Raw genomic sequence first — 26,488 nt, 5'->3', positions numbered from 1 at the left:
CAGTTTTCTGAAGGATCACGTGACACTAAATTCAGCTTTGCATCACAGAAATATATTTTAAAGTATAGCCTAGTAAAATAGAAAACCATTATTTTAAATTGTAATAATATTTCACTATATTATTTTTCTGTATTTTTGATCAAATAAATCCAGGCTTGATGAGGATTTATAGACTTCTTTCAAAAACATTACAAATAGTAATTTGTCCAAACTTATGTACTGTGTAAGTAAAAATATACTAAATTTAAAGTTAAATGTTGTATAAATAAAAAGGTTAGGAATCATATTTGTTTCAAGTGTGTTTTATTGGGGGTGGGGGGGCCTCCAACATGAATTTTGCCTAGGGCCTCCAAATGTCTAGATCCGGCCCTGTACACAATTCATGTTGTTTTAGAATCATCTCGACTATGAATTAAGAATTATGATGTGTAACTGGTTTATTGACTTTTGGTGCATATTGTGTGGAGTACACTGGATGTTTGCAGTAGTGTCACTTGAAATGTCTCACTTGTGCTGCGTTCCAGTCCAAAATTGTCATGCCCTTCACTCACTAACTTCCCTCCGTCTCGTTCACTCGGATGTACGTCATTGCTTACGTTGCATGAGTGCCCACTACTGGCGGAAACTGCGGCGGGCTGAACTGGAACGTCCTAAGCCCTTGATCACTTGGAATCAGCTAAAGAGTTGATTTATTATTTACATTGTTTTCCCTTTAAGAATTTGTTTAATGCAGCATCCAAATGTATATAGGTGTGTGTGGGTTGTTTTAAATAAATAAAAAAAGATATAATTAATATATCAGAGTTTGTTGTGGTGGTGATTAGACAAGGTTTGTGGTGACGTCACAATCGTACTGCATTGTGGGACATATAGGTGCCTGAAGTGTACATATGAAGTAGACTCGCTCCCTCGGTCAAAATCGAGGGAATGAGGGTCTGTCCATATAAACTTCCCTCGTCCACTTCACGAAGTGGAACGCACTTCAAAATGGCGGCGGGGATTCCCCCGAGGGGAAGTGCTTAGGGAAGTTCGCAAGAGTGTGTCTAAAAAGTGTACTGGAACGCAGCATTGGTCTTGTTTGGTTTAACCTCTGGTATTAGACATGACCTGAACTATTGCCTCTAGTGGCAAAGAAATTGTGTTGCAAGTGCCAGAGTGGCACACCTGAAATCAATGCAACTTGGCTTGATTCTGTTTGTTACCAACACCCTGATGAAGGCCAGTGGGCCGATACGCGTTGGTGTTTTCTTTCTAACTTTTGCATCCTACTGAGTGCGTGGACCTGGATTTTTTTCCAAATTCTTTTTCATGAGCATTTAACCCTTCCATGAGCACCAGAGGATACAAGGGATACCAGCAGCGCTCCAATTCCCTTTTGTCTAGACTTATGCTAAACCTGTTATATAAGCAGGATTGATGATGTTTTGACTCATATGTTATATCTGATGACATCACATGAAAATAGAGTTGCCTGTAGTTTCAAAAGACATTGGTCTCCTTTAGTCATTTGCAGCTCAGAGCAGCGGGAGGTTTGCAATGACTTGTTTGATTGTGTTTAATCGTGTTATGTTCTGTCTCAGTCACCAGCTGGTGAGCCCAGGTCGGCCACTAGAGGGCACTCCTCCTCTGACCTTTGCCACTCAGCCATGAACTTCAGTCCCCATAATCCTTTGCCCGGACTCATCATTAATTATTGCTTTCACCTGTTTGTCATTATTGTTTGTCTCAGCCTATTTATACCATGTTCTCTCTGTTATTTCTCATTGAGGTTTTGTAGTTGTTACACTGATGTCATTGTCATGATGTCTCATGTCATTCAAACTCAACACAATGATGAACACATGAGGTCCAGGTGACATGGAAACACATTTCAATATTTATTTTAATGCCATTTGTCAGAGTCGTGTCAAAGTATGTATCAACAACAGTTACTGATCGACCATCAACTTCACCAACTCTCTTTTCACAAACTGTCGTGACTGAATCTAGTCTTAATTCACTGACAAACTCATCTCTTCCCAGAATACTGTTTCCTGTTGCACTCTTCCCATTTCCTGTCTTCCCGATCAGAGCAATCCTCAGACACTCCTGATCATCTTGTTCATCTTCAGCACCTGAAAATCACAGCGGTAGAAAGAAAACTTAGTGAAATGAAGCTCAGAACTTTAATATTGTTATGTTGTATTGTAGAAGTTGCAGCTGAATGCTAATTGATTATGAACTGAAAAAAAAAACAAACATCTTAAGTAAATCATAATAATAATAATAAACTCAATGGATGGATACCAAGCTAACAAATATTTGTTCTAAAATGTTTTCCAAATGTTCAGTATGTTTAAGAGGGTGGGGGGTGTTTTGGTTATGGGAATGTTACAATGTCCAGTTTTCTTAATGTTAATAGAACGTCATTTAAAGGTGTCGCGTTGAGTGTGTTTGCTATTTTTGAGTTTGCTTTAGATCCGTTTCCCGATCTGAGATTGGATGCCTTGGATGAATAAGGATGTCCGTCTACTGCTAAAGGCTCGTGACATTGCTTTCCGATCTGGCAATGCAGAAGCCTATAGCACATCCAGGGCTAAACTGAAAAGGGGAATACGGAATGTCCAACATAGCCACAAACGTCTGATTGAGGAGCACTTCAATAACTCTGACCCCCGACACATGTGGCAAGGGATACAGGCCATTACAGGTTACAGAAGAGTAACTTCAACCCCCCTTACCACCACTACCTTCTATGCTAATGAGCTTAATAACTTTTATGCCCAATTTGACTGGGACAACAACACTAAGCCTGTCAAAACTACCCACCTCCCACCTGATGACCAACCCTCAGACTCACTGACTCTGCTGTGCAGTCAGTACTGAGCAGGGTGAATATACGGAAAGCAGACGGCCCGGATGGCATCCCTAGGCGCGTGTGGAGAACATGTGCAAAGCAACTGTCTGGAGTCTTTACTGATATATTTAATCTGTCACTGGCCCAGGCTGTTGTTCCTGTGTGCCTTAAGACCACCATCATCGTCCCTGTGGCCAAGTGATCAAACCCAGAGTGCCCGAATGACTATCGACCGGTAGCACTGATCCCCATCATCACCAAATGTCTTGAGAAGCTAATCCTAGCTCACCTCAAACCCAGTCTTCCTCCTGCACTAGACCCTCACCAGTATGCATATCGTGCCAACAGATCGACTGAGGATGCCATATCCACAGTCCTCCACTCTGCCTTTACCCATCTAGATAATAGCAATTCATATGCAAGGATGCTATTCATCGATTTCAGTTCAGCTTTTAATACAGTCATGCCATCTGATCTGATCATGAAATTACACAGGCTTGGCATCAGCATATCCATTTGCAACTGATATTGGACTTTCTGATCAACAGATCCCAGATGGTAAGGTTAAATAACCTCTTCTCCACACTACACTTCCTCTAAACACTGGTGTGTCACAAGGGTGTGTGCTCAGCCCATTACTGTACACCAGGGATAGGCAACTCCGGTCCTGGAGGGCCACTATCCTGCAGAGTTTAGCTTCAGCCCTGATAAAAACTCAACAGCCTGTATTTTTCTAGTAATCCTGAAAAAAACTGATTGCCTTGTTCAGGTGTGTTTAACTAGGGTTGGAGTTAAACTCTGCAGGACAGTGGCCCTCCAGGACCGGAGTTGCCTATCCCTCTTCACCCATGACTGCTCCCCCATTCACATCACTAACTCTATCATCAAATTTCCTTGGCTTGATCAGGGACAATGATGAATCAGCCTACAGGGAGGAAGTGCAGAGTCTGGCTGCATGGTGTGCAAATAATAATCTTGCGCTCAACACCTCCAAAAACAAAGAGCTCATTGTTGATTTCCAGAAAGCAAAGGCAGGCACCCACACACCCATTTACATCAATGGGGCTGAAGTAGAGCGGGTCACTAGCTTCAAGCTCCTGGGTGTCCACATTTCACAAGACATCTCCTGGTCACTCAATACCTCCATTATGATCAAGAAAGCTCAACAACGAATCTTATTCCTCAGGAAACTGAAAAAAGCTGAACTGCCCCCTCAGATACTCCGTAACTTCTATCGCTGTACAGGTTGTACTTGTGCAATAACAATAAAGTTGAATCTGATCTGATCTTGTCTGTTGTCGCTACATGCTAGGTAGTTCTGTTTCTTGTCTAGAGTTTTTGGTTTCTTTTATGTTCTTTGAAAATAAAGTTAAGCTAGGGAGAACAAGTATTTGATACACTGCCGATTTTGCAGGTTTTCCCACTTACAAAGCATGTAGAGGTCTGTAATTTTTACACTTCAACTGTGAGTGATGGAATCTAAAACAAAAATCCAGAAAATCACATTGTATGATTTTTAAATAATTAATTTGCATTTTATTGCATGACATAAGTATTTGATCACCTACCAACCAGTCAGAAGTTTTTCTTTAAGAAGCCCTCCTGTTCTCCACTCATTACCTGTATTAACTGCACCTGTTTGAACTGGTTACCTGTATAAAAGACACCTGTCCACACACTCACTCAAACAGACTCTAACCTCTCCACAATGGCTAAGACCAGAGAGCTGTGTAAGGACATCAGGGGTAAAACTGTAGACCTGCACAAGGCTGGGATGGGCTACAGGACAATAGGCAAGCAGCTTGGTGAGAAGGCAACAACTGTTGGTGCAATTATTAGATGATGTTCAAGATGACGGTCAATCTCCCTCGGTCTGGGGCACCATGCAAGATCTCACCTCGTGGGGCATCAATGATCATGAGGAAGATGAGGGATCAGCCGAGAACTACACCGCAGAACATGGTCAATGACCTGAAGAGAGCTGGGACCACAGTCTCAAAGAAAACCATTAGTAACACACTACGCCGTCATGGATTAAAATCCTGCAGTGCACGCAAGGTCCCCCTGCTCAAGCCAGCGCATGTCCAGGCCCGTCTGAAGCTTGCCAATGACCATCTGGATGATCCAGAGGAGGAATGGGAGAAGGTTGTGTGGTCTGATGAGACAGAAATAGAGCTTTTTGGTCTAAACTCCACTCGCCGTGTTTGGAGGAAGAAGAAGGATGAGTACAACCCCAAGAACACCATCCCAACCGTGAAGCATGGAGGTGGAAACACATTATTGTTCTGGACGACAGCACCATATTGGGGGAGGATGGATGGGGCCGTGTATCGCAAGATCTTGGCCAACAACCACCTTCCCTCGGTAAGAGCATTGAAAATGGGTCGTGGCTGGGTCTTCCAGCATGACAACGGCTCGAAACACAGAGCCAGGGCAACTAAGGAGTGGCTCCGTAAGAAGCATCTCAAGGTCCTGGAGTGGCCTAGCCAGTCTCCAGACCTGAACCCAAAAGAAAATCTTTAGAGGAGCTGAAAGTCCGTATTGCCCAGCGACAGCCCCGAAACCTGAGGGATCTGGAGAAGGTCTGTATGGAGGAGTGGGCCAGAACCCCTGTTGCAGTGTGTGCAAACCTGGTCAAGAACTCAAGTCAAGTCAAGTCAACTTTATTTATATAGCGCTTTTCACAATACAGATTGTATCAAAGCAGCTTCACAGTATTAAATAAAATAGTACATCAGTGTTTGTTTCTGGTGTAAAACATCCACGTTTGGTAATGCAGATCAATAGCACTGGTGAATCGATTAATCAAATTAAGTATCCCCAACTGAGCAAGCCAAAGGCAACAGTGGCAAGGAACCGAAAAACTCCATTAGGTGACCTAATGGAGAAAAAAAAAACCTTGGGAGAACCCAGGCTCAGTCGGGGGCCAGTTCTCCTCTGGCGTTTATGAAGTAGAGACCGGATTTAACTGTAAGATTAAAATATTATATGAATGCCTGGCTGAAGAGATGCGTCTTTAATCTAGTTTTAAACTGGGAGAGCGAATCTGAGCAACGAACAGTATCAGGAAGGCTATTCCAGAGTTTTGGTGCTAAATGTGAAAATGCTCTCCCTCCTTTGGTGGATCTGGATATCCTAGGTATGACCAGAAGCCTCGAATTTAGTGATCTTAAAGAGCGCGATGGATTATAGGGCGATAGAAGATCCGTTAAATAAACTGGAGCTAATCCGTTAAGGGCTTTATAAGTCAGTAGCAATACCTTGTAATTAATACGGAACTTTATAGGTAACCAATGCAGTGATGATAAAATTGGTGTTATATGGTCAAACTTTCTTGATCTAGTAAGAACTCTAGCGGCGGCATTTTGGACTAACTGTAGCTTGTTTATTGAGGATGCAGGACAACCAGCTAATAAAGCATTACAGTAATCTAGTCTCGAGGTCATGAATGCATGAACTAGCTTTTCTGCATCAGAAACAGATAGCATGTTACGTAATTTAGCAATATTTCTAAGGTGAAAAAATGCTGTTTTTGTAACATATGAAATATGATTTTCAAAAGACAAGTTACAATCTAATATAACACCCAGGTCTTTTACTGTAGAGGATAAAGTAACAGGACACCCTACTATGTTAAAGTTGTATTGTAAGAGGTTTTGTGGGCGGTTTTTTGAACCGATAAGTATTACCTCCGTCTTATCTGGATTTAATAAAAGAAAATTGTGCGTCATCCAATCTTTTATATCTTTAACACACTCTGTCAATTTGGATAATTTAGCGTTTTCATCCGGCTGTGATGAAATATATAGTTGAGTGTCATCAGCATAACAATGGAAACTAATTCCATGTTTCCTTATAATATTTCCAAGTGGCAGCATATATATTGAGAATAATAGAGGGCCTAACACAGATCCTTGCGGCACTCCATAGTTTACTGGAGTTATGATCGATTTTTCTCCGTTTAAATAGACAAAATGGTAGCGGTCAGATAGGTATGATCTGAACCAGCTTAATGCTTGTCCTTGAACACCGGTATAGTTTTGTAGCCGATCTAAGAGTATTGTGTGATCTATAGTATCGAACGCAGCACTAAGATCAAGTAAAACTAGTATTGAGATACAGCCTTGGTCAGAAGCTAAGAGTAAATCATTTGTGATTTTAACGAGTGCAGTTTCAGTGCTATGATGCGGCCTGAACCCAGACTGAAACTTTTCATAGGTGTAATTTTCTTGCAAGAAAGAGCCCAGTTGGGCAGACACAACTTTTTCTAATATTTTGGACATAAAAGGAAGATTTGAAATGGGTCTATAATTTGCTAGGTTATTTGGGTCTAATTGTGGTTTCTTAATGAGAGGTTTTATAACTGCCAATTTAAATGTTCTTGGAACATGACCTAAAGATAAAGACGAGTTAATAATATTGAGGAGAGGCTCTTCCACTATAGGTAACACTTCTTTCAATAGTTTAGTTGGTATGGGATCTAATAAACATGTTGTTGTTTTAGAGGAAATGATAAATTTATTTAACTCTTTTTGTTCTATAGTTGTAAAGCACTGTAATTGTTCTTGCGGGGTGATAATCGAGGCTGAATTATAAGGCGCGATTGAAGATTGAACGTTTACAATTGTAGATCTGATGTTTTCTATTTTCTCAGTGAAGAACTTCATGAAATCATTACTACTAAACTGTAACGGAATATTTTGTTCAGGAGACATCTGTTTATTTGTTAGTCTAGCCACAGTGTTAAATAAGAACCTAGGATTGTTTTGGTTATTTTCTATTAGTTTGCGGAGATGCTCAGCCCTGGCCGCTTTTAGGGCCTTTTTATAGCGTGACGTACTGTCTTTCCAAGCGATTCTAAAAACCTCTAAATTAGTTTGTTTCCATTTACGCTCTAAATTACGGGTTTCTCTCTTTAGAACACGAGTAGTATTGTTGTACCATGGTGCTTTAATTTTCTCTCTGACCTTTTTTAGTCTCATAGGTGCAACAATATCCCATTTTCCAGAGAGAACGGTGCTCATAGTGCTGGTTAGTTCGTCTAGTTCATCTGTTTGTTTAGGTTCAGGCAGCAGCTGAGACAGATCCGATAAGCAATTTGAAAAATTATCTATGGTGGATGGAAGGATTGTTCTGCCTAATCGATAACGCGGCGCAGCATGATATATTACCGGGGTACGTAATATGCAAGTTACCATGTAATGGTCAGTTACATCATCACTTTGCGGAATGATATCTATATCGGTTGGATCGGTTCCATGTGATATAATTAAATCGAGTGTATGATTAAAACGATGAGTTGGTCCGGTAACTTTTTGCTTAACCCCAAAGGAGTTTAATAAGTCTATAAACGCAGCCCCTAACGTATCATTTTGATTATCTACGTGTATGTTAAAATCTCCAACAATTAATATTTTATCGACATTGACCAATAGATCTGAGAGAAAATTTGCAAATTCTTTTAGGAAATCAGCGTAAGGCCCAGGCGGTCTATATACGGTAGCCAAGGCTAAAGATAATAGGGATGTTTTTCTATCATCTAAGAGCATAACATTTAGTACAAGTACTTCAAATGAAATAAACTTATAACCCGTTTTCTGAGTAACATTGAGAATATCTCTATAGATAGTTGCAATACCGCCGCCACGACCAATCAGACGGGGCTCGTGCTTATAGGAGTATCCTGATGGAGTAGACTCATTTAGACCGAAATAATTATTTGGTTTAAGCCAGGTTTCAGTAAGGCAAAGTACATCTATGCTATTATCTGTGACTATTTCATTTACAATAACTGCCTTAGGTGTGAGTGATCTAATGTTTAAAAGACCTAGCTTTAGAAATTGTTTTTGTTTACTAATAGCAACATTTTCTGTTTTAATAACAATTAGATTTTTCCTAGATCCTGCAGTAGATTTATTAATTGATCGCACTAAACGAGGAATAGACACAGTTTCTATGCAATGTTCTACACTAGTATTTATATCAGTTAATTTGGTGCAGCAGAGACTATGATTTGGACTTTTGGTTACTAGTCAAAAGGTATTTAACATTTTGGAGATGTTATCTGACAGAAGATCCGATCCGAATCTGTTTGGGTGTAAGCCATCAGCACGGTATAGCCTAGGACGCTCCCAAAACAGATTCCAATTATTTACAAAGAGCAGTTTCTGCTCATTGCACCATGACGTTAACCATTCATTTAGCGCGAATAATCTACTAAACTTGTCATGTCCTAGACGGTTCGTGGGAAGCGGTCCTGACACAATGATCGTTATATCAGGCGATGTGCTGCGTACCGTATCGATCAGATTCCTGAAGTCTTTCTTCAGAACTTCCGTCTGGCGCAGCCTGATGTCGTTCACTCCCGCGTGCAATACCAAAGTTCCAACGCGCTCGTTATCGTTCAGAATCTCGGGAACGCGAGCAGCGATTTCAGAAACACGAGCACCAGGAAAGCAGTGACTGTGCACCTTATTTTTACCTGATGTAGCATGGACGTGCCGAACAATGGAATCACCGATGATCACAGCATCGCGTTCTGTTTCGCGAAGAGGGGAGAAGCGGTTTTGTGTGGATAACTCGAAAACCGGGAGGGTCGGAGAGGGTCTTGGTCTAGACCTGACTCGCGTCTTCCGCTGCGGAAATATCCAGGCTTCGTGGTGGCGTGTTGGAGCCGGAGTGAACGAGACCATGGCTGATCGCGACCTTGGCGCTCGGGACCGATGCCGAGTAACGCACGGAGTAGACGAGGTCGGAGTCAGCGGGTTAGTAACATTAATCTCTGATTTGTGAGCATCAGCGCGTGATGTTTCAAGAGCCAAACGCCGGTCTATCAGCTCGGCCTGTCTCACTAAAAGGTCGTGGATCTGTTTCTCAACAGCTTCCAGCTCAGACTGTACCGCGTGCAGCTCAAATGTGTCCTCACCTGCACCAAAAGGTAGACTACTTGCATCTGATATATTCGCCATTTTAACAGATGGACAGTAAGTTAGCAACGACACTACCAGTGATGCTATCAATTAATACTAATTTCTGACAAGCGTCTTAGATGTAATCCGTCTTTTAAGTGGTACGGGTGTAGAGTAGACGCACGATAGGTGAAAAATGTTTGTAAGTGAGTGTTGAGAAGACGCGTTCAGCCGTGATCCCCGGGAGTAACCTATAAGAGTATCCAGCGTAGAATCACTAACAGGCTTGAGACACGTCTGCTCAACAGTCCGCGTTGTAACTATGAGGTTTGAGCAGTAGTGCTTCTCAGTGAGGAAAAGTAGAAAATGTTTGTTGTAAGTAAGTTTAAAGAGTAAAATCAAGAATTATAAATTAAATCGATAGAGCTCCAAAGACAACAACGCGTTCAGACGCGACGCATGCACATTCGACAACAGGAAGTCGTGTGCTGATACTACAGGAAATGCATGATCTCTGTAATTGCAAACAAAGGTTTCTGTACAAAATATTAAGTTCTGCTTTTCTGATATATCAAATACTCATGTCATGCAATAAAATGCAAATTAATTACTTAAAAATCATACAATGTGTTTTTCTGGATTTTTTTTAGATTCCGTCACTCACAGTTGAAGAGAACCTATGATAAAAATTACAGACTTCTACATGCTTTGTAAGTGGGAAAACCTGCAAAATCAGCAGTGCATCAAATACTTGTTCTCCCCACTGTAGATCCTGCATCCTTTCCTGTTTCAACCTGCATTGTGACAGAACGACAGACCCTAAAAATGGATCTAACAGTGGTAGAGATTCTCCTCCTCTCCCAGGGGGGGATCTGTCCCTCGAGGCCCACACAATGAGGTATGTGGATTTGGTACCTTTCGTCCATTATGATGACACCAGCCTCAGTGTGTTTTTCTGAACTCAGAGACCAGAGCACGCCTGCCCAAAGATGGTCCTCGGGGGAGCTTCAAGGACTAGAGTAGAGTAGAGTGGGTGCTTGACCACAATAGATCCTCCTTTACCATCAGGGAGAGTGAGGAGAAAACCAGCTTGCCAGCCATCAAGCCTGCCACCAGAACAATCTCTGGGCGTCGAAGACTGATGTCCAGCATGGCAGAACCACCACTGATGTCAACACGATCTATCAAGATGGCCGCCACTCAAGAATCTCTTCACGTCATGCCTGCCAATCCTGAGCTTCTTCACGTCATGCCTGCCAAGTCTGAGCATCTTCATGTCATGTCTGCTGATCCTGAGTCTCTTCACGTCAGTTCTGCAGAGCCCAAGCTTCTTCACTCCAAGATGCTCAGCCCCGATCTGCCGGCTCCACCCTGGGCCCGCTGCACTTCCGGCTCAGCACTAGAGGCTTCCTGCTCTGGGTAAGCCACGCCCTCATCCACCACCCCGTTGATGGAATATGTCTGTTTCCAGGTTTATTTGATCCTTCACCTGTTGTCCTGTTAATTACTCGTTAGTTCATTTGACCCAGCTGTGTCTCGTTGTGATATATGACAAGCGCTGAGCGCGTCCGTCTTTAGCTCAGTGCCAGCCATAGCACGAACGCAGTTTGAATCTGGCAGTTATGTCACGTTACCCCGCCCCCCCATCCCCTTACCAATGTCATCATTCATCATGATGTTTCACTGTAGACATCCCCCCCCACCCCTATATGCTAGGTTGTTCTGTTTCCTGTCTAGAGTGTTTTGCCTGAGTCTTTCTTTATGTTCTTTGTAAATAAGGTTAAGCTGCTGGAAGTAGATCCTGCATCCTTCCCTACTTCAACCTGCATTGCGACACGTGTTCATTCATCACATTAAAAGTAACATTAAAATGGGATAATATTTAGAGATTTGAAGAGCTGGAAGAATGGAATGAATGGCTTAAGAGTCTGTGATTAGTGCTTGAATTATACACTCAAAAGGATGTATGAATCCTGAAATGAAAATGTAAAAACATTTGACACTTTCTGCCACAATACCATGGTTACAGTTAGCATTACTACAACATTAAATCCATAGGGAATGTTGGTATTTGTGGACTTAAAAGCCTTATAACTTCATGAACTTTTGTTCGTTCATGGCATGTTTCTCCTGGCTTCCAAGTCAGTGCTGTTTGATCTGATATACAGTATGTGGTTAAAAACAGAATTATGTGCTGAATTCAAATGTTTTCTCACTAGATCTTGCTGCATGTTAATACTGAATTAAAGGGATAGTTCACCCCAAAATTAAAATTAGCCCATGATTTACTCCTTAACTGAACAGCTTCGGAGTCATTGGAATAGATCTGTGAACTTTTTCGGGTTGAATGGTGGTCTTCTTGCATCAGGAAAGTCTCGCATCTCGCAAAGGGAAGTAAACACAGCCTTATATTTCAAATGAAGGTAATTATTGCATTAAAGTCTTGGTGTGACTGCGAAAACAGCGTGCGTGTGTTGAAGTTGCCGGCTACGCTCACTTGATTGAACGTAGGAAACCATGAAAATAAACTACTTACCGTGATCTCAGACTTTGTTTAAGTGGTTTCTCCAGTGTGGATCTTCATGTGTAGATTCAGGCGACTTTTAATAGAGAAACTCTTCCCAGACTGATCACACGTGTGCGGCTTCTCTCCAGTGTGGATCCTCTCATGTCTTTTCAGATGTGCTGATTGACTGAATCTCTTGTCGCAGTGTGAACACTTGTAAGGTTTTTCTCCAGTGTGGATTATCATGTGTTCTTTAAGGTGGTAAGAATGACTGAAATCTTTCCCACATTGATCACACTTAAACGGCTTCTCTCCAGTGTGAACTCTCATGTGTTTCTTCAGGTCACTTTTAAAAGGAAAACTCTTCCCACACTGATCACACGTGTGCGGCTTCTCTCCAGTGTGGAACATCTCATGTGTTTTCAGATTTGCTGATCGACTGAATCTCTTGTCGCAGTGTGAACACTTGTGAGGTTTCTCTCCAGTGTGGATCATCTCATGTGTTTTCAGATTTGATGGCTGATTGAATCTCTTGTCGCAGTGTGAACACCTGTAAGGTTGTTCTCCAGTGTGGATCATCTCATGTGCTTTCAGATGTCCTGGCTGACTGAATCTCTTGTCACAGTGTGAACACTTGTAAGGTTTTTCTCCAGTGTGAATTCTCTGGTGCAGTTTTAAACTTCTCGCTGTAGTAAAAGTCTTCTCACACTCAAAGCACATGTACTCTCTCACACCAGTGTGAATTTTCTGATGTGCGTGTAAATATGGCAGCAGTGAAAAACTCTTTCCACACACAGAACATAAATGTGGCTTCTCCTTCGTATGAACTGTCAGGTGTGTCTTCAGGTCTGATGCCCTAAGAAATGTTTTGCCGCAGTGATCGCATGAGAACGGCTTCTCTCCGGTGTGGATCATCATGTGACGCCCAAGATTCAGTTTGCATGTGAAACTCTTCCCACACTGATCACATGAGAACGGCTTCTCTCCGGTGTGGATCCTCATGTGAATCTCAAGATTTCGTTTGCTTGTGAAACTGTTTCCACACTGGTCACATGAGAATGGCTTCTCTCCGGTGTGGAACATCTCATGTCTTTTCAGTCGATCAGCACATCTGAATCTCTTGTCGCAGTGTGAACACTTGTAAGGTTTCTCTCCAGTGTGGATCATCTCATGTGTTTTCAGATGTGCTGATCGACTGAATCTCTTGTCGCAGTGTGAACACTTGTAAGGTTTCTCTCCAGTGTGGATCCTCTCATGTGTTTTCAGATGTCCTGACTGACTGAATCTCTTGTCGCAGTGTGAACACTTGTAAGGTTTTTCTCCAGTGTGTATTCTCTGGTGCAGTTTTAAACTGTTTGCTGTAGTAAAAGTCTCCTCACACTCAAAGCACATGTACTCTCTTACACCAGTGTGAATTTTCTGATGTGCGTGTAAATACAGCAGAAGTGAAAAACTCTTTCCACACACAGAACATAAATGTGGCTTCTCCTTAGTATGAACTGTCAGGTGTGTCTTCAGGACTGATGCACAGATAAATGTTTTGCTGCACTGATCGCATGAGAACGGCTTCTCTCCGGTGTGGATCCTCATGTGAATCTCTAGACTTCGTTTGCTTGTGAAACTGTTTCCACACTGGTCACATGAGAACGGCTTCTCTCCAGTGTGGATCCTCATGTGAATCTCTAGACTTCGTTTGCATGTGAAGCTGTTTCCACACTGGTCACATGTGAACGGCTTCTCTCCGGTGTGGATCCTCATGTGACGCTCAAGACTTCCTTTGCTTGTGAGACTCTTTCCACACTGAGTGCAGGTGAAAGATTTCTTGGCTCTTTTCTTTAAAAAATTATTTTTAGTCTTTGAGCGACTCAAAGGTTTTTCTCCAGGATGGACATGATGTTCCTCCTCCACTTCACTCAGTTCTTCACTCTCCTTCTTCACTTCACTCAGTTCTTCACTCTCCTCCTCCACTTCACTCAGTTCTTCACTCTCCTTCTTCACTTTACTCAGTTCTTCACTCTCCTCTTTCACTTCCATAAGTTCTTCACTCTCCTCGCTCTCTTCCATCAGGCCTGACATGAAAGAAAAAAATATAAAATTAAATTTTTTTAAATATTATGATAATTTGATAATTATCCCATGTTTCTTTAGCAAGAACTATTGGGGTAGGTGTACCCAATAAGCCCACCAAAAGTCTAAGATTTTTTCATAGAAATTGACAGTTTATAAGAAAAATTATTTAAGATGCAAGATTTATCTCTCATTTGAAAATGTATTTATTAGTTGATGTACATTTTAGAATATAAAAATAAGATAATTTAGGAATAAAGTCATAAGTCTGGCATGGGCTTAATTGGAACTTTTTAGCACGCATTTGTTCCAAATAAGCCCACTTCATCTTTGATTCACAAATTATAAAAATGTATTAATTTTAAAGAAGTATAACAACAATATATTTATTCAGTAACAGTGAAGTATTAATAAAATTCCAGAGTCGTGGGTGGGATGGGTAGGTGTTAGTGGCCAGTGGTCTGGGGCCCAACTTGGCTTGATTGGAGTTGTAGCTGGAGTCAAACTGGAAGTTTAAGCGGGTGAATCTTGGGAAGGAAGCCGAGTTGGGGCTCCAGACTCTGCCCACACCGTAAGTGTGGTTTTCATGGAAACGGGGATCTCCTCAACCACCACCAATGTGCAGCATCCACCTGGATGATGCAACGGCAGCCATATTGCGCCAGAACGCCCACCACACATCAGCTTACTGGTGGAGAGGAGACAGTGATGAAGCCAATCAGTATATGGGGATGATTAGGAGGCCATGATGGACAGAGGCCAAGGGGCAAATTTGGCCAGGATGCCGGGGTTACACCCCTACTCTATTTCGAAGGAAGAGACACTGGGAGGAGACCCCGGGGAAGACCTAGGACACGCTGGAGAGACTATCTACCTAACGCCTCGGTGTCCCCCATGGAAGAGCTGGAGGAAGTGTCTAGTGAGAGGGAAGTCTGGGCATCTCTGCTTAGACTGCTACCCCCACGACCCGGCCTCGGATAAGCAGAAACCTGGTTTTCTCAGGAGGTCTCCCATCCAGGGACTGACCAGGCTCAGCCCTGCTTAGCTTCAGTGGGAGACCAGTCTTGGGCTACAGGGTGATATGGCTCCTTAACCATTTAGGCACCAAGGTTTTTTTTTTTTTTAAATGCTGGATTTTGACATCAAAATTTCAAAATCTTGTGGCTTGAAAGGACTTAAAGATAGAGATATACTGTAAATTAGAAAAATATTGGGGATGACTGAAAGTGTATGTGGGGTGTAAATAGACTCAGACTCATAATTAGGAAATAGTAGATCTTGAACAGACATTTAAACTTATTTGCATATTTTTTTTTTATCCTCATTCCAAATGATGAGAAAAGAGGAAACCAACAATAACAGGAGAAAGTACTAAATTATTATTATATTATATAGTAGTAAAACGCATGTGAACAGTAGCCTACTTTTTGATCAGTTCATCAGTAAGTTTTTACAAAGTTTTACTAAATTCGCTGGAAATGAATATTACTTTTCTCAACTCCTCTCGTCACCTGAGCATTTCCCGGGAATCCCCTCAAACTGTCTCTGCTCTCCAAATATGGTTTTACACGTTGTATAGAACCAATCAAAAAGCTTAGAAATGTACACAAACGCTGATCATTTGTCAATGGGAAGCCCCATTTCGACTGACCGGCACGCGATTGGTCCAGCCATCCTCCTGTCAGACTCGCAGCGCTCTGTGTAAACAAGCTAGCAGATCTCCTCAGAAAGATTAAATATTATTAATTTGAGAAATGTCGCTGTCAAAAGAGAGCAAAGTCGCCAAAAGCATTGAACTCACTGGAGGCTTCTAACCTAAGCTCTGCTGCTGGTCAGCAAGAGTGGCTAAGGCTAGTCAGTGATTGTTTTGGATATGGAGAGTGTCATCTTCTGGTGACAGCAATAGAGAAAGTGACAGCCCTGTATGGATGAGAGTGAGTGCAATTATTGTGTGAGTGTATTTATCTGCAAGGAGAATCCATTACAATGTGTTTGATTTATTTTAACCCAATATTTAACTGTTGGTCTCTCCGTTATGAATATGTTACACTGTTATTGTCAACTAGCCTACACAAAGATATGATTGCATAGGCTAACATTATTTGTTCTCTGTTTCCTTGTCTCTCTGCCTCTCTCACTTTCTCTCACACACACACACACACACACACACACACACACACACACACACACACACACACACCCTCTCTCAAGCAAAACTGTAGCACCTCTGTTCAATCTTTCTGATTTTAGTAAATGTTTGTAAAAGTGCCTTTGAAATTATTTATTCAAATAAAAACTTTAAAATAATTTGAGCTTCAGCCTGGCATAATTGCATATATTAATGTCTTTGGTCAAATTAAGCTGTACAATAAATAGTTCATCCCTTTAAATGCAATGGATTTTGAAAGATATGAAAAAAAAAAACGGGCAAAAAACTTTAAAAGTGATTTTCTCAGGTTTTCAGTTGGAAAAAGAGGGCAGACGACCATAATTCCAATGTATATATCTTTACAACCATTCAAGGTATGACTTTGACTAGGATATCATTTGAAAGCTTATGGTCTCCTCTTTCCATTAATACCAAAATCTCAATTTTGAAATTTGGGTCACTGTGACTCATTTTGCTGGATCAGGTCACATATGATATTATATAAGACAACAACTCATTTGGGCACATCTATAACTGCACTGACACATCACGCAGTGAAAGCATGAGAGACAAACGCGATGTCAGCTCGCACTCGCAGTGCCTCGTACATAGTTAAAACAATGAGTACAATATCATCATAGTTCAATATCGCACACACTCCTAAAGCACATAAAGACTGAACTTACAACTGAACTGACATTTACTCGTTTTCTTCTCTCCTCTCGCGTGCAGGAGACAGACGCAGGCTAATATGTGCCGTAAGTGACGCGAATTGTCACGTGAACAAGCAAATCCACAAAGATAGAATTAAAAAAATACATAGGCCTACGCTAATTAGATAGTTTTAATATCGAAAGCATTTAGATAAGTCTAAGTCAAAGTGGCATCTAAAATCTAAGACCTTTCATAAGTAAAAATAAGACATTTAAAAAAAAATATATATATATATATATATATATATATTTTAAGACCTTTTATGGCCTTAAATAAAAAAAAAAAAAAATCTAATTTAAAGTGATAATCAATATATTTTTCTCTAGTGCAGTGTTACTGAAGTGTTCCTGTTTAACGATTTATAGGCTATTGTAATTATGCTATATATAAAATGAACACCAGGTTTGTTGTGCCTTGTAGGCATAAGCTATGTGCTGTGCTGCAATATATATATATTAGGGATCGACCGATATGGATTTTTTAGTGCCGATGCCGATACCGATACCGATACCGATTTTTTTTCATCAGCCTTAGCCGATGAACTTACGGGCTGCCGATTTTCTTGGGCCGATATTTGGAGCCGATACTGCTTTTGCTCACTCAGTTTAGGCTACATCATAAAAATGACACAATGATGATAACAAATGTTACAAGTCTCAATTTAAAAAAGGAACATTTATTGAACTTAAAAAAAAAAAAAAAAATATTTGACAAAGTAGCCTAGGTGGCAAAAATCGACGTTTTTTTTTTTTAATCATTTATTCAAGAAGACTAAAGAGATTCATTAAAAAACGGTGATCATCCATTAATTATACAGGTATTTATGAATGAGACTGAATTCATTCGTTTTAAACGTGTTTGAATTAATGACTCAAATTAGTTTTTTTTATAAATAGACTGGAACATGTTATTCTGTGTAGTTGTCTGATATAGCAATCGTGATATCCCTTTTAAACAAAACAAAAACGATTTTAAACCAAATAGATTCTCAGTTTATTATGAATTAGGAACTGTGTTCACATATCGCGTCTAAAAACGTGTGGAAAGCACGGCCGCGCCTCGTTCTCCTTTCTACAAGCGCTTGCGCTCCCGTGGCGTCTGTCGTTGCTATGCAACATGAACTGCGCTCTCCATGATGACGAGGAAGGAAGGATTAATTTATTTCTAGCCCTTTACAACTACATATATTTATGAGCTATGATCAGCTGTTCGGCCGAGCTTTCGATGTTGTCAAGGAAAGGTCAGTTGTTTTTTGTCACATGACCTGCGTGTGCTTGCGGCATTCTGAAGAGTTTAGACGTTTATCTCACCACGGCATGAGCGCCTGGACGAACGAGCGCGCTGCATCGCATGCGTGCCGCAACCGCGTCGCTTCTTTTATGAGCACGCGTCCAAACCTCAGCCAGGTGGTCGCTGAATAAAACTCCCACAAATATCACGGAATCACCGAACAACGTCGGCATTATTTAATCCTATGACCAGTGTTCGTAACAGCTGCCGTATGTGGATCATTGTTTTCAATAATGTGCTTTTTTGTTATTTGTTGTGTATCTTTGGACTATGTTGTGTTGTGTTGTAAATAAATCCAAACAATCAAAAAGTATTTTTAAATCTCCTCATTTACAGTATTGTGCAAGGTTGCTCAGAATGGCAGGGCCTGATAGCTCCTAATAGGGCCGTTAGGGGAGGGTCTTTGTCTTTCTCAGGTGAGAAAAGCTTACATATTAATGACCTCCGCATAAAGCTTTTTCACACAAAACACGTCGTAAAATTTTTAAATCAATATATTGTCTTCTCTGAATGAGCAGTCAGGGTGATTTTCACATAGTTTTGGAGCAAATATTCTAGGCTACGTGATACAATTTTCAAAAGTCTTGTGAAGAAATAATCAGTATGGGTTTCATGAGCTTATTTCAGTGAGAATTTTTTTTTTGTATTTTCACAAACCACGCATAAACGTCATTATCTCAAAACTACAAACTTTTACACACATGGTGCTGATATATTATTGTAGCAGAGTTTGTGCAGAATACAGTGTAATCAGACTTTAGCCATGAAAATGTCACAAGTAACAGAAATAAGCACAAATGTCAGAGCATGTCAGAACACCTCCAGGGCCCAGAAAACAGCTCAGACCCCAGAGGGTTAACTACTGTTATTAGCTTTATCTGTGTCCTACATGTTTCACTCAACCCTGTTACTCCTGACATGATTATCCTCCTTTTAAAAACACAGCATTTCTTAAAATTGTGACATCATCTGGGCTCTTTCTACTGCATGATGGGAAGACAAGAAAACAATCTCAACCCACTGTCTCAGTGCTTACACAAACTGTGGCATTGACTGTTTTCACCAACCCTGTCACCAAAGTTACTCTAAGATCTATAACTGTGAATATAATATTTGACAAATACTACTTTATCAGTAACTTGGGGTTTACTGACTATTCCTATAAATAAAAAATGTGTAAACTGATGAAAATGACTAAAATTCTGGTAACTTTGTTGCAAATTGGGAACCAGATATAAAATAAATGTGAAATAAAAGTTAAAATAGTATTTAGCTTGATCTGATGTTGACCATCAATATAAAAGTGTCTCAAACCTCCTTTACTGACCATTTCTTGAGGAAAACCCAGAACATTCTGTACCGTTTCATAGTGTAACTGTTTATCTAAATGTGATGAAGAGCCTGAATGTTTCTAACATGAATGTTCTTCAGCACCATTAATGAATGAGGAATAAACACCAACCTCTTTGTTCTTCAGGATCTTCAGAGTGTTTCATTCTGCAGGGTTCTGGATCACTCATGTTCTCTCTGTCCTCTCTAATGATCTCAGTCTTGGCAGATTTCAGCTCTTCCTGATGCTCTGATGCTCGTCTTCACTCGTAGCTGATGGGAATTCACAACATTTACTGGAGAATTACTGTGGGAGGAGCTTCACTGATGATGTGACTGCAGTGGGAGGAGCTCCACTGATGATGGGAGTGTGGTGGGAGGAGCTTCACTGATGATGTATTGCAACATGGGAGGAGCTTCACTGATGATGTATTGCAACATGGGAGGAGCTTCACTGATGATGTATTCCAGTGTGGGAGGAGCTCCACTGATGATGTATTGCAACATGGGAGGAGCTTCACTGATGATGTATTCCAGTGTGGGAGGAGCTTCACTGATGATGTGAGTGTGGTGGGAGGAGCTTCACTGATGATGTGAGTGTGGTGGGAGGAGCTTCACTGATGATGTATTCCAGTGTGGGAGGAGCTGATCTGCCAAAATCAAAAATATATCGTGAGTGAGTTTTTATAATAAATGACACTTCTAATCATTTATGTCTGTCTATCTATTCATCGTACAGTAACTGATGCCAATTCATTAATTATTTTTAACCTTATTCTGCTTCTTCATTAACATACAGGCATCTAGAAATATAGAAAAGAATATAAATCATTTAAATTCTTCCAAGTATAAATAACGGTAAGAAAAACAGTTCAAATCATAAACAGAAATAAACACAGATATAGTAGCCAACAAATGCCCTCGAAGTCATCCAAGCCCATGGAAATTGTGGTAGATATTTTCCTAAACCTAACTATCTGGGGCGTCTCCACTCGACACCAATACCTTTATACTCTAGCTCTTGCGTCTTCAGTCGACAACTGGCCAAGTTTCTAACTAACTTGTTTCCCTAAACTAGCTTCCTGCGCAGGAATAAATCGACAAACAGACCTGCAAATGTCCTTGAAATGCTTTAATCACGGCCAGGAGATCTTCCCGAGCAGTTCTCAGGGAATCTCTCCCAAGAAGCAAGGCCGGAGGATCTCAGACAAATTCCATTGAGAATCCCACCGTAAACACAACAGATTATATAGTATAGAGGTGTGACATACATTTCATGAGCTGCGTTACATAATTTCCCCACTACTTGATTGGTTCTTCATATGCAAACCCCTCTGTTACTAGGTAAAGCAAACTCTGATCTTGTGATTACTTATCACAAGGTTCTAACGATGACTTAATTTGTTCTAACAGACTGTCTAGTTTCACTTCCCCTTTCTGTATTATTAATACACATAGACACATACACTCAGTCACAAGTTTTTCCCCAAAGAGTTTGGAAACATTTAAAAGCATATGAATGCTGTTCCTGCAAGAGAAACAAATGTTAGTTGTTTAATTAAAGTTGATTAATTAAAATCCACCACAAAATCCAGAGGGGTGTGTGGATGCGGCGCTCCCTGTCACTGTTCTAGTTTTCCAGAGCATGGCCAATGTTTGCCACTAAACCTCCCGCTTCAATGTTTTTTAGACATTTCTTGTTTTACTGCTCTACTGGCACACATGTTGTCCGTGACGGGGCGGCACAAGAGAGACCACTCTGCCTGAATAAAAGGATAATATTATTAAGGATTTAGGTGGGAAAATTATTATTATTATTTATTATTATTAATATTATTATTTTGGAGGATTTTTATCAAGCTTGTATATTTAAGTTCAGTAATTTCACTTTAATGACAATTAATAGGTACTTTTCATTGCCATTTAAGTGAAATAACTGAACATAAACATACAAGCTTGATAAAAATGCTCTTTTAGAAGAAAATTTCAGATGGAGGCATTTGCATATGAAGTCGTCATATATATATAAAATTATATTATTTAGATTTTTTTATTTAAATTACTATTATTATCATAAGTAGATAGGCTATCTTTGCATCAAAAACAGAAGAGACGAGCATTATTTCTGCCATCTGTACAGCCCGAAAATCATTGCCTGTCCTCTGGTTTGTATAATAGTAACTTATGCAACTACATTTGGATTATTAGACAATGTGGAAATAAAGCGAATCTGCAGTGTGTTGCATTCAAAGGCGTGTAGGCGTTGTAAACAAAAGTACATCGACGGATCTTCTTCTGTCTGTTCTCCAGAATGTAATCAAATGTATGTTTCTGCAAGCATGTTTAAACTGGTTAACTGTGTCTACGGCAGGCAAAGGCATGATTCATGAGTGAACTGAGCATCGCTCAAGCCCAGAAACAACACACAGCGCGCTTGGAATAAACTACGCATTTAACAACACAATACAGTAACGAGAGGAACGTCGCCCACCGTAACGGAGTAAAAGTACAGTTTTTTTCATTAGAAATGTACCCGAGGTAAAGTAATAGTACCCACATTCCAAACTACTCTTAAAAGTAAATGTTTTCCAAAAAAAAATACTCAAGTAAATGTACTTCGCTACTACCCACCTCAGCTAATCTCCTCACCTCAGAAGACTCGACGCTGAGACCCAATGAGGGAAGAAGAGACACGGCTACTAGCTCTCCTAGCTCTCCTAGCTCTCCTAGCCCTACTAGCTCTTTCGGGTCCGGCCCATGGACAGTAAAAGGTCCGGCCGGGATGTCTCGATCGCCCACAGGTCCCGGGACTCAGCTTCTGCGCTCTACAGCCGCCATCGTGTGCCAAACAATAACACTGGTCAGAGAGATACGACTCTCCCGCGGACTGCCATGGCAACTGAGGGACGCGGAAGTGACGCGTGTACACGAGCACGACCACGCGCAGCCGACAGCTCCAGTGTTCCCGAAGCGCGCTCGCGGTAAGTTGAAGAAACTACTGTTCTCTTCGGTAAACCCGGAGTTTTTCAATGTAATGCCATGTTTGGTCCATTTGCTCACAGTCTCATGTAAAGGAGATGATCCCCGCTGCAGAACACGAGATCCAGGGGGCGGGGCTCCACATCCAACTCCTCCCACTGCATATACTTTGCCCCCGTCAGATGAGCCAGCGTATGGGTGAAGTTGCAGCCCGTGGTCGCCAGCGTTTAAGTCTACATTTGATTAATAATATAGTCGAGATAGATTCATAATTTAGTGTGCGCCTGTAAGTAATGATCACAGTTAAATATATGTCAAAGTTTAGACAGTGTCCATACTTTTTGATAACGCCAAGACACGTTTAACTAGTCTGGTAGATTATTAGGTTGAAGCGGTTGAACTAAACATCTGTCTAGTTTCATGTCCCCTATTTGTTATTTATACACTCACACACTCAAAGTCACGAGTTTTAGACCAACGGGTTTGGAAACATTTAAGATTCGTAAGCATTAGAATGTTGTTCCTGCAAGAACAATAAATGTTAGTTTTGATTAATTAAAAATTCCATCAAAGCTGAAAGAGTGAAAATGGCTTCAGCCACTGAGGATGGTTATATCTGTCCCGTGTGCTGTGACATCTTCAAGGCTCCTGCTCTTTTATCCTGTAGTCACAGTGTCTGTAAAGAGTGTCTTCCACAGTTCTGGAGAACCAAGGAAGCTCAGGAGTGTCCGGTCTGCAGGAGAAGATCCTCCAGTTAATCTGGCGTTAAGAAACTTGTGTGAGTCGTTCCTGAAGGAGAGAAATGAGAGGCGTTCATCCGGGTCTGAGGAGATCTGCAGTTCACACAGTGAGAAACTCAAACTCTTCTGTCTGCAGGACAAACAGCCTGTGTGTTTAGTGTGCTTTACTTCACAACTACACAACAATCACACAGTCAGACCCATCAGTGAAGCGGTTTCAATATATGAGGTAAGACAAATGTCTCTTGTTTCATGTGAACCATAATTAGTCATAAACACAGACACATGCATGCACTCAATATTTACTCAACTTCATATGACATTTACTGTAATTTGGACAAAGTATCTATCCTGATTTCTTCATTTTTTTTTTACATGATAAAGTTTTAGATCTTCAAACTAAATGCAACACAAAACAAAAGCAATATCAGTAAACACAGAATAGAAATGTATTAATAACGTCTATCACCCGTGTGTGCTGTGATTTCAGTCTCAAGCTGAGCACACAGAGCGTCAGATTAAACAGCAGTTTGAGGAGCTTCATCAGTTCCTCAGAGATGAAGAAGAAGCTACAGTCACTGCACTGAGGGAGGAAGAGGAGCAGAAGGAGCAGAGGATGAAGGAGATGAACACACACATCTCAGCTCTTTCACACACAATCAAAGACATGGAGGAGATGATGACAGCCAATGACGTCTGCTTTCTGAAGGTCTGATCTCAGATCATTGGCTGATTGATTGAGTTCTTGATGATAAATGCTGTGTGTGTGTGTTCTGCAGGAGTTTCCAGTCTCAATGGAAAGGTGAGTGATCTGCTCCTGTCTCTGGTCTCTTCAGAAACAGGTGTCGGACTTAGTCAGCCATAATCTTTACCTTGAATGTTTTTCAGGCGATCGCGATTCAAACAAGACAGTCCCTGAAGACAAAACGAGAATGACATGTTCTCTAGACGCCCCTTATATACTTCCGGGTCGCTCTAGTAGTGACGTCATTGGCTGTCGTCGGCCAATGCGATTGCCGTGATTGGATAAGCCTTCAGACGCTGGTCACGCGGAGGTGTTCCCCAATGGCGTCAATCGACAACCGATACACAGACTAAAGGAGGCAATACAATGAAGATGATCAGATGCTGCTGAAGATCACACACACACACTCACAGTTCTTCATCTACAGTGTAAATCTCAACAGATCTCATTGAGTTATTATTATTTTAACTCTTTATAGGACACATGTCTGAATCCCACATTTAATAATAACAGCACTGACAGTGATCAGAGGAAAGTGTGTGTGATCAACAGGACGAGAGTCATAACTCGTGATAATCTGTGTTGGGTCACTCTTGATCATTATATGAAGATCCTGTTGATTGTGTCTCATCAGCTCCTGTGATTCTGGACCCAAACACGGCTCATCCACACCTCGTCCTGTCTGATGATCTGACCGGTGTGAGAGGCAGCGAGAATAATCAACCTGTTCCTGATAATCCAGAGAGATTTGACTAGTGTGTTCTGGGGTCAGAGGGCTTTAACTCAGGAGCACGCTGCTGGGATGTGGAGGTTAGAGAGAGTTTATACTGGACTCTTGGAGTAACTACAGCATCAGTCCAGAGGACGGGACGGGGTTTGTTCGACACTGATGATGTCTGGAGTGTGTGCAGTATCATCAGGGCGGACTGTCTTTAGGCTTTGGTTTTCCTGTTGATCAGAAGCTTGAGCGTGTGAGAGTGTATCTGGACTATGACGGAGGAACGGTGTCGTTCTCTGATCCTGTAACTAACACACATCTACACACATTCACAACCACCTTCACTCACACACTCTTTCCTTTCTTCTATTGTTCTGACTCTCTGAGGATCTTACCGGTCAATAGTCAGTAAACGTCACTCCTGTAGATCTGGATCTTCCTGCTTTCATCATGTTTCCAGTATGTAATCCATATCTCATGAGTAAGAGTGCTGTTGATCTGAATATCACATTTATCTTTAAGTCTAGAAATAAATGAATAGATGTGTAAGAAACACTTCACTTGATGATGTAAGATCAGTCCTCAGTCTCTGTGAGCTGCGAGACTTCAGTGCAGCTTTACTGACATCTAGAGGCCACATTGAGCAACTGACTCAAACCTCAATGGCTTCATTACAACATGATGATAGCTGACAATAATCTAAACGGCAGAGGCCACAGGGCAAACAGCATTGAGCCTTGTATTTCTAAGGGGCTTATATTTGTAGAGTTGTTTGGGCTTCTTCCCTCATCAGGCGTTGACAGAGATCCTGTTTAATACGCTGGAGAGATGAAGTGCAGCAGATAAACAGGGACGGACCAAAAATGTTCATAACTTCAGCATTGCGTGACACTATTTCAAAGTGATTTCCGTCATTTTGTCAGATTATAAAAAACAAAACTGGAAAGAGACGTGAGGATTTGAGGAGAATAACGAGAGATTATTTGTGCATTCCAGCGAATTATTAATGGAATATATCGTAAATTAAATGTGCAGTATATATGTTGTCCTTTTGCATACTTTTACAGCGGATTGCAAAGGGAAAAAAGAAAATAATCACGAGGAAAAGAAAGCAGCGACCGAAAACAGCTCTTGCCGTAGATATTCTTGTTATAACATTAAAATTAAAATACCAAGTGTGAAGTTATTCTCATGATGTCTGAAAGTGGAAGTGCCTCCCATAATTCAACACGCAGTCAGGTCGTCAGGAATACAGTGGATATGTGCTAGTTATGATCAGTATGTGCTAACAGTGTTGGGAGTAATGCTTTACAGTAACATACAGAGATGGGCATAGATACATGGACATGTATTTAAAATACAAATACAAAAAATGTGTGGAAAAATGTATCTAAATACAAAATACAGTAGCCTATTTTGTATTTTGAAAATAAACAAAATATATGTGAAATTGGCCATTCAGTGCAGGAATAGGTCACAGAGAATGAAGAAACTACATCGGCCTACT

General features: G+C 41.0%; 1 protein-coding gene across 4 annotated transcripts; it reads right to left on the bottom strand.

The window, feature by feature from the left end:
- Positions 1 to 1,853: 1,853 nt before the first annotated feature.
- On the bottom strand, positions 1,854 to 22,869 carry LOC308682072 (uncharacterized protein). Of its 4 annotated transcripts, none has more exons than XM_081351544.1 (5): positions 22,431 to 22,645; positions 19,933 to 20,449; positions 13,473 to 14,319; positions 12,281 to 13,361; positions 1,855 to 2,114 (listed from the first exon to the last, which is right to left on the bottom strand). In XM_081351544.1, exons 2-4 carry the CDS (start codon positions 19,988 to 19,990, stop codon positions 12,299 to 12,301), a joined length of 1,968 nt encoding a protein of 655 aa, XP_081207670.1. In that variant the 5' UTR covers positions 19,991 to 20,449; positions 22,431 to 22,645; the 3' UTR covers positions 1,855 to 2,114; positions 12,281 to 12,298. The 4 variants fall into 4 exon arrangements, with proteins under 4 accessions (XP_081207668.1, XP_081207670.1, XP_081207671.1 ...); XM_081351545.1 differs by having other exon boundaries at positions 19,933 to 20,444; positions 22,431 to 22,540; XM_081351542.1 differs by having other exon boundaries at positions 1,854 to 2,114; positions 12,281 to 14,319; positions 22,431 to 22,869.
- Between the last annotated feature and the right edge of the window lie 3,619 nt (positions 22,870 to 26,488).

Source organism: Scardinius erythrophthalmus, assembly GCF_964197995.2.
Source record: "Scardinius erythrophthalmus genome assembly, chromosome: 1".
NCBI classification, from domain to species: domain Eukaryota; kingdom Metazoa; phylum Chordata; class Actinopteri; order Cypriniformes; family Leuciscidae; genus Scardinius; species Scardinius erythrophthalmus.
This window is presented reverse-complemented; position numbering and strand designations above follow the sequence as displayed.